Source organism: Garra rufa, chromosome 24 (genome assembly GCF_049309525.1).
Source record: "Garra rufa chromosome 24, GarRuf1.0, whole genome shotgun sequence".
Taxonomy (NCBI): Eukaryota; Metazoa; Chordata; class Actinopteri; order Cypriniformes; family Cyprinidae; genus Garra; species Garra rufa.
The window spans coordinates 37,859,812-37,873,783 of NC_133384.1; the positions used below are offsets into that span (position 1 = coordinate 37,859,812).

Sequence of the window (13,972 nt, forward strand, 5' to 3'; positions counted from 1 at the left end):
GTCCAAAACCTGAAAAGTTATGACATTACAGACCGCATCCAGAGATATTATTGTTGTTTTTGTTGTTGTTATTAATAATGATAATAATGAATGAAATAGTAATGTACTTTGATTTATATTTAAATATAATATTTTGAATAAATATAAAAAATCTTAAAAAAAAAAAAAATATTATCAAGAATTTGTACATAATTATAAATGTATTAATAAAATAATAAATACAATATATAAAAAATTGTTACTATGCAAAAATGTTAATGTATGTTTTATTACATTTGTAAAAGTATTGAAATAAATAGTATAAATAATTAATAAAATTGTCATAAAACGATCAGATGTTAACATTTATTAATTCTTAAATGTGACCCTGGACCTCAGGTCATAAGGGTCAATTTTTAAAAAAAAAATTGAGATTTATACATCATCTGAAAGTTGAATCAATAACAACATTTGGCTGAGATACAACTATTTGAAAATCTGGACAAAAATTAAAATATTGAGAAAATTGTATAATGAATACAATATATTTAATTATTTTACTATGTAAAAATGTTAATGTATATTTTAATACATTTATATAAATATTTATCGTAATTATTAAACAGTATATATATAATTAATAAAACAATAAAAATGTCATAAAACAATTAGATGTTGACATCATGTAATTACTTTATTCATAATATTATTTTGATCAACTTTTAATTACATTTCCAGAGAAAATTAAGCACAAGTAGGGATTTTTGCAGACATGTTGGCCAATCCCAACACCAATATATTTCCTTTTGTTTGGAAACAACACCAAGTCTCTCCTGTGCAAAAATTATAAGCTAAATATTTTTAATTTTGGTTGGTTTTTAACAAGAACTTATTTGTCAGAATTAAATAAACAAACAATATTCTTGTTTAATTTTTTTTTACGTATTACAGAGGGAATTTTTGCTGTCGCCATAATTCAGAGAATAATTAGAACAGACTGAAAGCACTATATTTTACTATTTTTGAGGGGAATAAAATGTTGTATAAAATCAAGCAAATCATATATTATGAACAAATCCCTCTGTAAAAGCCTTCAGATTATACACAGTAATAAAAATGTAAAGTTTGGTGTGTGTAAGTGCTACTGAAGTGGAGATTTATGGCTCAGTGTAGGAGAAAAAACTCATTTTGAGAAAACTTCCTTTAAAAATATGTATTGTAATTAAAGTCTGTTGACACAAATAGATAAAGTGCTATAAAAGAAACACTTAACAGTGTTTTTTGGGGTGTTTTCTTTCCACTAGTCTGAAAACACACTTTATGAAACACCAAAAAGCTCAAAATCTCAAACTTGACAGGTGCATGAAAAACAGTGTTTGTGCCTTAATGAAAAATCAGTATATATAAAATTATTTAATGTACAAGTGTCACGTTTGTCGTGCATCTTTAAGCACAAAAATCATTAAAAAATTTCTATATACTAAAATGCCACCTGTTAAGTCGCCGCCCTTGGTTTTGGACACAGTCCTTCTGTCCTGATTGTTTTTCTATCTGCAAATGGAGACTATCTAATACGATGACGGGTGAAAAGCAGCATGATTCACGTTCCTTTAGAGTCTCTATTCTGCTCATGGTGACGTGTACATGACTCTATAGATCTGTAAACTAGCTTCAGTCTTCATAATCATCATTTCTCACTCACTTCTTGAAATCACAGCTTCACTTTCTGATATTGCATCCTCCTCCTCCTCTCATGTTTGTTGTTCATCCTGGTCTTTTTCCTGGCTGAGCTCTTACTGTATGACTTACTAACACTCTCCTTTTCCTGAGAAACGTCTCCTGTCACCACAAAGTTGAAGAGCGTGTCGTTTATTATAAGTAAGGTCGTAAAGCGAGGTCACAGTTTTGTGTTTGGAGCATGATGGTGAATCGTGCATGACTGGAGTTTGTCCGCGTTTATGTCACGCTGCACTGGAGAACGTTACTAACCCGCCCCACTTCTGCCTGTTCCTGCCTTTTCCTCTGATCCTGTAGTTTTCCCTGTTCTTATATAAGGGTTACAGTAGGTTGTAGGTGGTTAGGTCATTCCGTCTTCACACATACAGTATGAGCGATTGACTCGAGGGCTGTGTCTGGGCTTGTTCCGCCTGCAGGTCACAGTGTCTCAGAGCAGGACGGACGCTCAGAGCTCGGCCTCCAAAGAGACCAGCCAGGGCAAAGTGAGTTCAAGCCATCAGATCATCACACTCATGTCTGCACATCTCTGTCTCTGCTTCTCTTCTCAATATAACCTACACACATCTGACATTATACTGTCTTTATTAGTAACGTGATAGATTGAGATCTAGAAAATGAAATGTTATATAAAAATATATAATATTTTAATATACTTTAATTATTGAAATGTAAAGTTTGCTATAGATTTAATTTAATAATTTATATTATTTAGTAAATACATCTAATTATTAAATTTTGTGCATGTATTTAATGTTTCAAATCTGTTTAAATGTACATTTTATAACTATTTTTCTATCTATCTACTCACACACACACACACACACATATAATATTTGAATATACTTTATTGAAATGTAAAGTTTACTATATATTTAATTTTATAAGTATATGTGTGTGTGTGTGTGTGTGTGTGTGTGTGTGTGTGTTAAAATGTGTATTATTACATTTTTTATAAATATTTTATATTAACACATTTGAAAATTTTACTTTCAAGTACAAATGGAAAACAAAATAGTATGTTTAAATAAATAAAGTGTGTACTATTTCAATATTAAGGAAAATATTTCATGCTAGTAATTTGTACAAATATTTATGATTTATGTCACTATGTTATGCAATATAAATATAATAATATTAGGAATATAAATGGAAAACAAAATAGTGCATATTTTAGTTTAAATAAGTAAAAATAAATAAACTGTGTACTATTTTAATATTAAGAAAAATATTTAATTCTAGTAATATTTAGAAATATTTATGATTTATATATAACTATGTTTTTAAAAAAGCCTAATTAATACTATAAGCAATATAATAAGAAGATAAGATAAGATATGTATGGTTATACTCGTATCAGCTGATATCAGTATCAGACGTTAAAAAACGTAAAATATTTTGTATTAAATTAATCTAGAAAATAAATATCTTTGAGTTAAAATTACTTTTATTCATACTTTTATGTTTATTGGTAGCTGCTGAAAATTCAAATTTGCATCACAGGAGTGAATTATATTTTAAAATATATTAAAATAGAACAATTATTTTATATTATATATTATATATATTAATGTGTGTTTATAAATAATATTATTTTATTTAATTAATTTTTTTTATTTGTATTCAGTTAAAATTCTGTATGTTTATTGATGGCTTCACAGGAATAAATAACATTTTAAAATGTATTTAAAGAAAACAATTATTTAAAATGTTAATAACCATAGTAATAATAATAATAGAAATAATATTTTATTATAATAATACATTAATGTGCGTTTATAAATAATATATATTTTTTAATTAATACAAAAATCATATTTTATTTAATTAAAATTACCTTTATTCTGTATGCTTATTGATGGCTGCTGAAAATTCTAATTTGCATCAGAAATAAATAACATTTTAAAATATATTTAAAGAAAACAATTATTTAAAATTTTAAAAACAATAGTAATAATAATAATAATAATAATAATAATATTAAAATATTAATGTGTGTTTATAAATAATATTTTTTATTTAATTAATACAAAACAATATTTTTATTCAGTTCAAAATTACTTTTATTCAATATGTTTATCGATGGCTCCTGGAAATTAAAAAATTAACTGCATTTAAAAAAAATCAATTAGAATACAGTTATTTGAAATACTATAATAATATTTCTCAATATTATTGTTTTTACAGTTTTTTTTATTAAATAATCACAGCTATGGTGAGCATAAGACACTTCTAAAACTATAAAAATCTTAATTTTTCCAAACTTTTAAATGCTAGTGAATGTTGAAAAATTAAAAATAATCAGTGTAGTAACTTCAAAGCAACAAGTTAAAGATACAAGGATGCTACTCTGAAAAACACACTTTAAATCCACGAAAACTGTCTTTCCATCTGGAGATCTTTGGGTACTTACATTGGGTTTTATCATCTAGTCATCTCATATTTTAATCATATAGTGTGTGGCTCTTGCACCTCATTATTAAATGCATCACAATATACATCACAGCAGGGATGCTCAAATTGCATAGTTTGGGGAAAAGAAAATGTGCAATGGATAACAATCACATTGTATTGGATGCTTGCAATGGAAGCATTAAGAAGTCTGTATGATTTGATTTGAGTATCCCTGCATCACAAAGTCCATTAGTAGCTCATCAACCAGATATTCAATCACTGAGTCTAAATTTCTATCAGATTCTTTCACTTTAATGGTGATTTTTATAGGGGAAGCGGTGTATTTACAAGCCCTAATGGTGTTCACACTAACAATCAACGGGGCGTCTTCATTGACAATGATGCTAGTTGCTTTTAGATGCTTCTGCTTGTGTCCTCTGTTGTCTTCCCTCTCTAACCTGGTCCTCCCCGGTGTCCCGTCCCATCCCCGGCCCGCCGTGCTGTGTTGTAGGTTCAGATAGTCTCCAAAAAACTGGACTACAGTCACGTGACTTCTCGCTTGGGCTCCAAGGACAATATCAAACATGTTCCTGGTGGAGGGAACGTAAGTAACGTTATTGCATGCGGTGTAGCCGTCGTTCAAACAAACACAGTCATTGTGCCACACGATGCTCTCAGACACAACAATGAGACGCTTTCTTCACTCATGAACCAATAAGAGCTGGGAGAAATGCTGGCAAATCCATCTCCAAATCCATTGGAGCTGCATTTTCCTTAACCAAATCATGGTGACAGCAGAGGTTTGGATTCATAATCTTCTCACACTAACTCACAGTTTCAAGCTCAAACCTGCTGCATCATTCTCAGATTTAAGAGACATGTTTTTCACATGTTCCTCATTGACTTGTGTTTCATTTCAGGTTCAAGCACTGCATGCTACTAGAGTAGTTTTAAACAAGAAGTACCTGGTTACAGCTTTTACTCCGGAGAAGAAATGTGCTTTTAAACTTGAAAGAAATAAAGATTATTAATATAGACTGGTTTTATTTTGATAGTTATTTGTTCTGGACCTACATGCTACTTTCATTTTAGCAGTGAGGTTTAGATTTGAGCAGCTTCATCGGATGATTGTTTGTGTTCACAGATCCAGATTCTCAGCAAGAAGGTTGATTTGAGTAAAGTGACCTCGAAGTGTGGCTCCAAGGCCAACCTCAAACATAAACCAGGTGTGAATCAATCCCTCATTCAGAAAAGGACATTTAAATGGCTTTTGTGTTTTCATCTCAGATTTTAAAGTCACATTTTATTCAAAGACTAGTTCTTGTTATTAACTAGGGATGCACCGAAATGAAAATTCTTGACCGAGTCCGAACAACATTACAAACTGGGCCGAAGGCTGATCGCTGAACGCGTTTTTTTGCGTTTTTTCACCATTGCATAAATTAAATAGCCAATATTTACAGTTTTGTCTTGCTTTTCAAATAAAAAAAAATCAATTACAAAATAATTTAAAAATATTTATTTAAAACTGAAAGTTTTTAACATTCTAGTAGACATTATAGCCTACCAACAAAGCTCAATTTAACTTAAAAAAAATAGTGAAATAATACTCTTTGGCCAATTTTAAGACCCCCTTCTTGAATCAGGCATGTGTTTTTAAATGTACAAATAAATGCAGCCTTGCTGAGCAAAGGAGAATGTTATAATACATGTATTAATAGAGCTGTTGAAATGATTGTTATCATTATTTTTGTGTTAATTCTTATTTTATTTTACAGAACAACAGTAAAATTAAAATACTAACATTTATGAATTTGTGTGTGTATTAGACAACATTATGTTTTGTAGTTTATTTACTAATGTTTTAAGGCCATTCGGTGATTTCAGTCATCATACAGTAACCAGCAGCCCTTCTCATGGAAGACATGCGATGTGACACTAAACAGTCTCTCGCTGTCGGTGCTTGTAATGATTTTTGCATCTTTCTCTGACAGTTTTAAATGCTTCCACACTGCCCACGTTTGCTGCATTAGTGCGCGCCTCTATTTGATCGCGTCATGTCATTGTTTGATATCATTTATTTGGCCTTTTCGCTAATTTCAGTTGCCGAACATTCGGTGCATTCCTATTATTAACTACAGCTTTTGTCTCAATAAACTCCTATTTTGCTGCTTATTAATAATTATTAAAGGATAACTCCACTTTCAGAATAAAAATTTCCTGATAATCTACTCACCCCCATATCATCCGAGATATTCATGTCTTTCTTTCTTAGTCTTAAAGAAATTACGTTTTTTGAGGCAAACATTCCAGGATTTTTCTCCATATAGTGGACTTCAATGGTGCTCAACAGATTGAAGGTTGCAGATTGAAAAATTCGGTTTCAGTGCATCTTCAAAGGGCTCTAAACAATCTCAGCTCAGGAATAAGCGCCTTTTCTAGTGAAACGATCAGTCGTTTTCTTTCAAAAATTAATATTTATACACTTTTTAACCACAAATGCTCGTCTTGTCTAGCTCTGCAATGGTTCAAGACAGTTAGGGTATGTCGAAAAACTCCAATCTCATTTTCTCCTCCAACATTGCTGTTTTAGTTTGTTTGTAAAGGCCTTTTGAACTTCTTTGCATGTTTACTTTGTAAACACTGGGTTGGTACTTCTGCAGCGATTTGGGACGATTTTGAAGTTGGAGGAAAAAATGAGATGGGAGTTTTTCGACATACCCCAACTGTCTTGAACCAGATTTAGACAAGACAAGCATTTGAAGTTAAAAATTATAGAAAGGATAATTTTTTTGATCGTTTTCCTATATAAGACCCTTGTTCCTTGTCTGGGATCATTTAGAGCCCTTTGAAGCTGCATTGAAATTACATTTTAACCTTCAATCTGTTGAGCACCATTGAAGTCCACTATATGGAGAAAAATCCTGTAATGTATTCCTCAAAAAACTTAATTTCTTTGCAACTGAAGAAAGAAAGACATGAACATTTTGGATGACATGGGGGTGAGTAAATTATCAAGAAATTTCTATTTTGGAAGTGGAGTAGTCCTTTAAGGTAATTGTTAAGTATAGGTATGGAGTCAGATTAAGACGAGACACTGCAGGTGAATAGGGTAAAACAAAAATAACTAATAGTTATCACTTTACTTGCCCAGTTAATTGATTACATTGATAACTGCAAACATTTTTGGCATTACAAGTTTTCTAAAACGTTAGGTTTAAATGTGTAAATGATGCATTATTTAATGAAATATGTGCTACATTTATAGTACAAAAATCTAAACACTGGATGAAGTCAGTTTCAAAATTCGTAATTTTTTGGACATATTAGAGTCAAATGTTTTGGGTATCTCATTTTGTCACTATAATTCAGAAAAAAACTTGGAACAGACAGAAAACAATGTATTTTTTACCATTTTGGGGGGAATAAAATGTTGTAAAAAATCAAGCAAATTATATGCAAACAAAACCCTCTGTAAAAATCTATAGACAGGAATAGAAATGTAAAGTTTAGTGTGTGAAAGTGCTACTGAAGTGGAGATTTATGGCTCAGTGTAGGAGAAAAAAACTCATTTTGAGAAAACAGCCTTTAAAAATAAGTAGTGTAATGGAAATCTATTGACACAAATAGATAAAGTGCTATAAAAGAGACACTTATCTGTGTCTTTTGGGTGTTTCCACTAGTCTGTAAAACCTTTAATGAAACACCAAAAAGCCCAAAATCTCAAACTTGGCGATGAATGAAAAAACTGTTTTTTCCTGCATTGTCTCCCCTTAATAGATCTAAAATATGGTCATGCAGAATAAAGCAACTGGTTAATGCTGAGAATTAGTCCCTAATCTATGGGTTTGGGTTTTTTTTTTTTTTTTTTTTTTTTGGTAGGTGGGGGTGAGGTCAAGATCGAGAGCCATAAGGTGAACTTTAAGGATAAAGCTCATCCCAAGGTTGGCTCAATGGATAATGTCAATCATGAGCCTGGAGGTGGGAATATTAAGGTGAGTTTGCCATGAAGATTTGTTGCACAAACCTCTAAAACATTTTTAAGGTGCCTTGGAGATGCTATAGGTGTCAAGTCATTCTTGAGTCTATATCAAGACAATTCAAACATTTTAATAAACATTATGAAGTTGTTTAGTGTTTAAAGGAATAATGCACACAAATATTAATAACACCACCCTGCATCATATCTACTGAATGAAATCCAATACTTGCTTCTTACTGATTTTAAGATGCTGGTTCCAAATATAGTCTATTTGCTTGAGCATATCACACTTAGTCACAAAATATGCCTTTTTTGTTTTAGACAAGCATTTGTGTGGTGAAGAAGTCTTGCATTCTTCCTTAATCAGCAGAAAAACACCACAAACATGTGATTCCTGTCTGAATCAGAGACAGTTTTCAACTATTTGTTTAATTCTCAGCATGTTTGAATCATGCTTGAGACGTGATTTTATGCCTAATCCTGATTTACACTTTTTCTTTGCAGATTGAAAGTTAAATGATACATTTTGAATGCTTATTATTGTCCAAACTTTTGACATTGGACTGCTTTTTTTATTTTTTATTAGTGCATTAATGCTGATGCATGCATATAATTTAGAAGTCTTCATTCTGGTTCTGTTAAAAATTATTTATATAAAATATATATTAAATATTTTGGAACTCAGCATCATCAAATTACCTAATATTAGGATAACATTATATATTTTTGCAAATGATCAGTATATTTTTATTTATTCGTTTTTTTGCTACAGGGCTGTGTTATTAAGCACATATCTGTACAGTATAAAATGGGATATTTAGCTGAATACCTTTCTTTAAAATACCTCACTTGAAGTTAAGGTTGTTTATTCTGGGTGAACTGTTCCTTTAAAAGCTCTTTTATTTTAAATCAGTGGTAAGTAATATTATGCTTGCATGGAACGTTTAAAACATGCTATTTTTCATGCTTTTATTTGTTAAGTCCATGTGTTTTACAGTTTTACAGTTTTCATTCCAGCCCCAAAACAATCACTATGTGTATGTGGAAAAAAAGGGTATATTACATTTGAGTTTTTCTAGTATGGTAAAGACTTTTGTCTGATGGAAAAATTCCAAATTTACAAAAACTGGTTCTGCCCCTCAGCCTATGGCCATCCATTTCAGTCACATGACCACTTGCTCCGCCCATTATGATTTTGCAGTCATCCACACTGAACACACATTCATGATTATGTTTTTAATCTTTAGCATATGTTTACTGAGACTTTTGGAAACGGCGTGAATTTTGGACTGTATTTTGGATCTGTAATAAATATTAAATGAGTTTTGTTAACCGTCTTTCATATTATGCTGTAGTTCACATTGTACTGTAGCCTGTAGGTTTTATTTTGAATGAAAACTTTTGTTTTAGTTGTTTTTGTTTCATATGTTCATCATAATTTTAAGCAGGGTTCGTACAAAGTGTTTAAAGTGCCTGGAAAACCCTTGAAAACAGGTACTTGAAAAGTGCTTGAATTATTGAGTTTTTCACTTATTTCAGTTAATGTCAGAAAACAATCAAGCTAAGCAAGTAGTAGTACGGACAGTGTTGTGTAGACATGGCTGAAGATGCGAAAAGATGAACCGAATCAGTGCAGTCTTTTAGCCAGTTGATTCAAACTCATGACATTGATTTATTTCAAGCCATTCACCAGATCAAATTAAAAGAGCCATTCATTTTCGTGTTTCAGCATCGCTTGTAATGATGGGTGAAACAGAGCTTTTCAAAACTCTGAATCAGTTAAACAATTGCTTTGCAAAATGATTCACTTTTTTCGAAGCGCTTCAATTGGATCATGTATCGTGAATCATTTGCGTTAGAGAAGGACTTCAAATCGATTATGACCACATAATCCACAAAGCGATTTTGTGAATCTGTTTTTCTTTTGCCATTTGTATTAGTATATTTCTCTTTTTTTAGAATTTGAAATAGAAGACATTGTTCGTAAATTGATGTTTCTGATTGAAGGCCTTGAAAATCAAAGTAGTAGTCCTGGAATTTAAAGTATTTGTACGAAACCTGATTAAGTCTTTGTTGACATCAGTTTAGAATTTTAGAGTAATTAAAAAGTTTACATATATGCATATAATGATTGATAGACGTCTCCGCTTGCATGGATTTCTATCCATTACTATATGCTCTCATAATTTTATTGAAGTTGAAATTGAAGTTTTATTTATATTATATTTTTGTTTAAATTATATGTATCCAATTTTGTCATTACATTTCTGTCATGATTTTTGTTCACTGTACAGATATACAGTACCAGTCTAGTGTATTCATTTAGATTAACTAATAAATCTGGACAGTCAACCAAAAATGTTACAATTGAGTTAAAATATATTAAATCAAATTAAATAACAACTGCATTATTTTAAATCATTATCTTATATTTTATAAATGTGACCCTGGAGCACAAAACCAGTCTTAAGTCGCTGGGGTATGTTTGTAGCAATAGCCAAAAATACATTGCATGGGTCAAAATTCTAGATTTTTCTTTTATGTCAAAAATCATTAGGAAATTAAGTAAAGATCATGTTCCATGAAGATTTTTTGTAAAATTCCTACTGTAAATATATCAAAATGTAATTTTTGATTAGTAATATGCATTGTTAAGATCCTAATTTGGACAACTTTAAAGGTGATTTTCTCAGTATTTTGATTTTTTTGCACCCTCAGATTCCAGATATTCAAATAGGTGTATCTTGGCCAAATATTGTCCTATCCTAACACACCATACATCAATAGAAAGCTTATTTACTGAGCTTTCATATTATATATACATCTCAGTTTTGTCAAATTTAACCTTATGACTGGTTTTGTGGTCCAGGGTCACAAATGTAAATATTATTTTGAAATATATTTCAAATTTAATGCATTTTTTAAGCAGAGAACCCCGAGATCGCCCCAAAATTTTCCAAACTGGTACTGTGTATCAGCCACATTCCTTCATGCAAGGTTTGATTTATATTCTGTTCAAGTACACGCTCTTGGCTGTGCGTCCATCGCCATTTCACCCACATCTCTGGTATTGACGGCCTGCTGTGTGTTTCTAGGCTGAGGGGGCCCAGGAGACTGCTGAGGGTAGCGGGGCTCCCTCTAGTGGTGTCTCGGCCACCCAGCCGTCAGCCGGCGCTGCCCAGGAGAATGGGCTGAAGGAGGGCGCCCCCTGCAGGAGTGAGGAGCTCCGGGACCCGCAGGGCCTGGACTCGCTCATCCCTGAAACAAGTAAGTTTGTGTGTGACCCGGCCCGAGACGTAGAGCCCCGACTCAACCCCGTCAGACTGGAGATCCTCTGATTCACCCACATTTCATATTCCATTTCTCACCGTTACTGCTAAATATTATTTGTTTCTTCATCATTTCATATATGCACTATTACTTTTTGGCTTCTTTTTTTTTTCATTTAATGTTAATTTTATGCAGCATGTGAATTATTATTGCGTTGACTGGATTATCACTGTACGAGAGGTTGACCGATTAATAATGCAAAACCAATGACGAAAGTGGAAGAAGTCGATTGTTGATTAATTGGCTGACAGTTTTCAAAATAGTAAAAAAGAAAAAATACATTAAATGTAACATTTTTTTTAAATAAATCTAAAGATGAAAAAAAAACATTATGAAACTATAATATTCCTAATAACATAAATATATTCAAAAATATACACTGTCTAACATTTTAATCGTCAGTAAAATCTAAATATTGAATAAAGGCAAATTAAATGTAACTTTAAGTAATATCAAATTATTTAATAACATTAAACTTAGGAAAAAAAGTGAATAAATGCATTAATTGCAAATAAATATTGAATAAATACATTCAGGGTAATGTTTCATTTTAAAGTAAAATCTATTTATTTAATAAAAAATATTAAATTAAATTTAATATGAAATTATTATTATTACTTTGTGGCTTTATTTAGGTCTTAATTTTACGCAGCATGTAAATTGTTTGTTGTGTGGTTAACACTGTGCGGGAGGTTAACTGATTATTAATGCAAAACCAATATTGAAGGTGGAAAAGGCGGATTGCTGATTAATTGATTGATAGCTTTTATAATCAAAATACTGAATAAAAACATTTAATGTAACAGTTTTTTTTTTTTAAAGTAAAATCAAACCATTGGTGGAAAAAATATTAAATATAAAACCAAAACATGGAATAAATACATTAAATGTAATTTAAGTAATAATACATTGAATCATTGAATGTTAAATAAAGACATTAAATATAACATTTAGTTTTTATGTAAAATCAAAATACTGAATAAAAACATTTAATGTAACAGTATTTTTTTTAAAGTAAAATCAAAACATGGGGGTTATTAAATATAAAAACAAAACATAGAAGAAATGCATTGTGTAACAAATTATTGAATAAATTGAACTTAATATTAAGTAATAATAAGTTGAATCAAAATAGGAAATAAAGGCATTACATATAACATTTAGTTTTTATGTAAAATCAAAATACTGAGTAAAAACATCCAATGTAACATCATATAATAAAAAACATTAAATGAACCTTTAAAGGAAAATCTAAATGTTTAATAAATACATTAAATTATAAAATTACATTTTTTTTAAAGTATAATCAAAATATTGAATATAACACTTTAATGAAGTGAAATCAAAATATTGAATAAAAACATTCAAAGCAACACTGTATTTTTAAGTAAAATCACATTATTTAATAAAAACAATAAATGTAACATTAAATGTAATTTTAAGTATATTCAAAAGTATTGAATAAAACATTGGTTGTATTTCTGTAATATTTAATACAATTGAATGTAAAATTTTAGTTTTTAGGGAAAGCCAAAATATTGAATACATTGAACTTAATCTTTTTAAAGGTAATCGAAATTTTAAATAAAAACATTAAATGTAACATTTTCTTATTTGTTATGAAATATTTAGTAAAATGTTCAATGTGACATTTTGTGTGTTTTTTTTAACTAATAGTATATTAGTATATAGTTAGAACAAAAACATTAAATGTAACACTTTAAGTAAAACATTTTAAGTAAAATAATTAAATACATACATAAAAAATATTTATATTAAAAAGTATATAGAGAGAGAGTTTTGTTGAAGTAAAATCAAATATTGAATAACTTTGAATTTTAACTTTGAGTGTAACATTTTAAGTACAATCAAAATTAAATGTAACATTTTAAATTGTAAGATTGTAGCTAATTACAGTTCATTTGTTATGTGAACGTGTCTGTTATCGGTGTGTATTACTGAATCGGTCCACCTCTGCGCTGAACGGATGTATTTAAAGGCCAGTTTTCTGATCTACGAACCGTCTTGACTTCTTCTTATTTTTCAGGCATCTAACTCGACTTTTTGCTATCACTCTGCCCTTTTCATTTCAACCCCCGACCGCTTCCTCTCCTCCCCTTGTTTATGTCCTGTCCCTCCTCTGTCCCTGTCTTTCTCCACACTCTGTGATGCAGATTGAGTCTTTCAAGCTAAATTTTCGCGAGAACGCCCGCTCTCGCACGGACCACGGCGCAGACATCATCGCCTGGCCCGTCTCGGGTGACAGCCCTGTCCACCCTCACCTGCTCCGCAGCAGCGTCTCGCTCAACGACTCCCTCGCGACCGCCGGCATCCCTCGCTCTCACACCACTCCGGCCCTCCACTCCTCCCAGGAACAAGAGGGCGACGCCGGCTCGCTCACCGGACTCCGGACATGATCTCTGTCTTTTCATTGGTCCGCAGCTCTCTCTAAACCCCGCCTCCTACCATTGCTAAGACTCATATGATTGGTGTGCTCTCTGTTGACGTTCTCCATTCCTGATGGGTAAGGCTGTGACTACAGCTGTCAGGATG

The 13,972-nt window shown here is 31.2% G+C and overlaps 1 protein-coding gene across 1 annotated transcript in view; it reads left to right on the top strand.

Moving 5' to 3' along the window:
• LOC141300371 (uncharacterized) overlaps positions 1-13,731 on the top strand; it is a 96,960-nt gene extending 83,229 nt beyond the window's left edge. Inside the window, exons 15-20 of the mRNA XM_073830645.1 lie at positions 2,138-2,198; positions 4,619-4,711; positions 5,252-5,333; positions 7,990-8,102; positions 11,185-11,356; positions 13,594-13,731. Of these exons, the coding sequence (XP_073686746.1) occupies positions 2,138-2,198; positions 4,619-4,711; positions 5,252-5,333; positions 7,990-8,102; positions 11,185-11,356; positions 13,594-13,598 (526 nt within the window). The 3' untranslated portion in view covers positions 13,599-13,731. The remainder of the gene's footprint in view (positions 1-2,137; positions 2,199-4,618; positions 4,712-5,251; positions 5,334-7,989; positions 8,103-11,184; positions 11,357-13,593) is intronic.
• Positions 13,732-13,972: the final 241 nt, after the last annotated feature.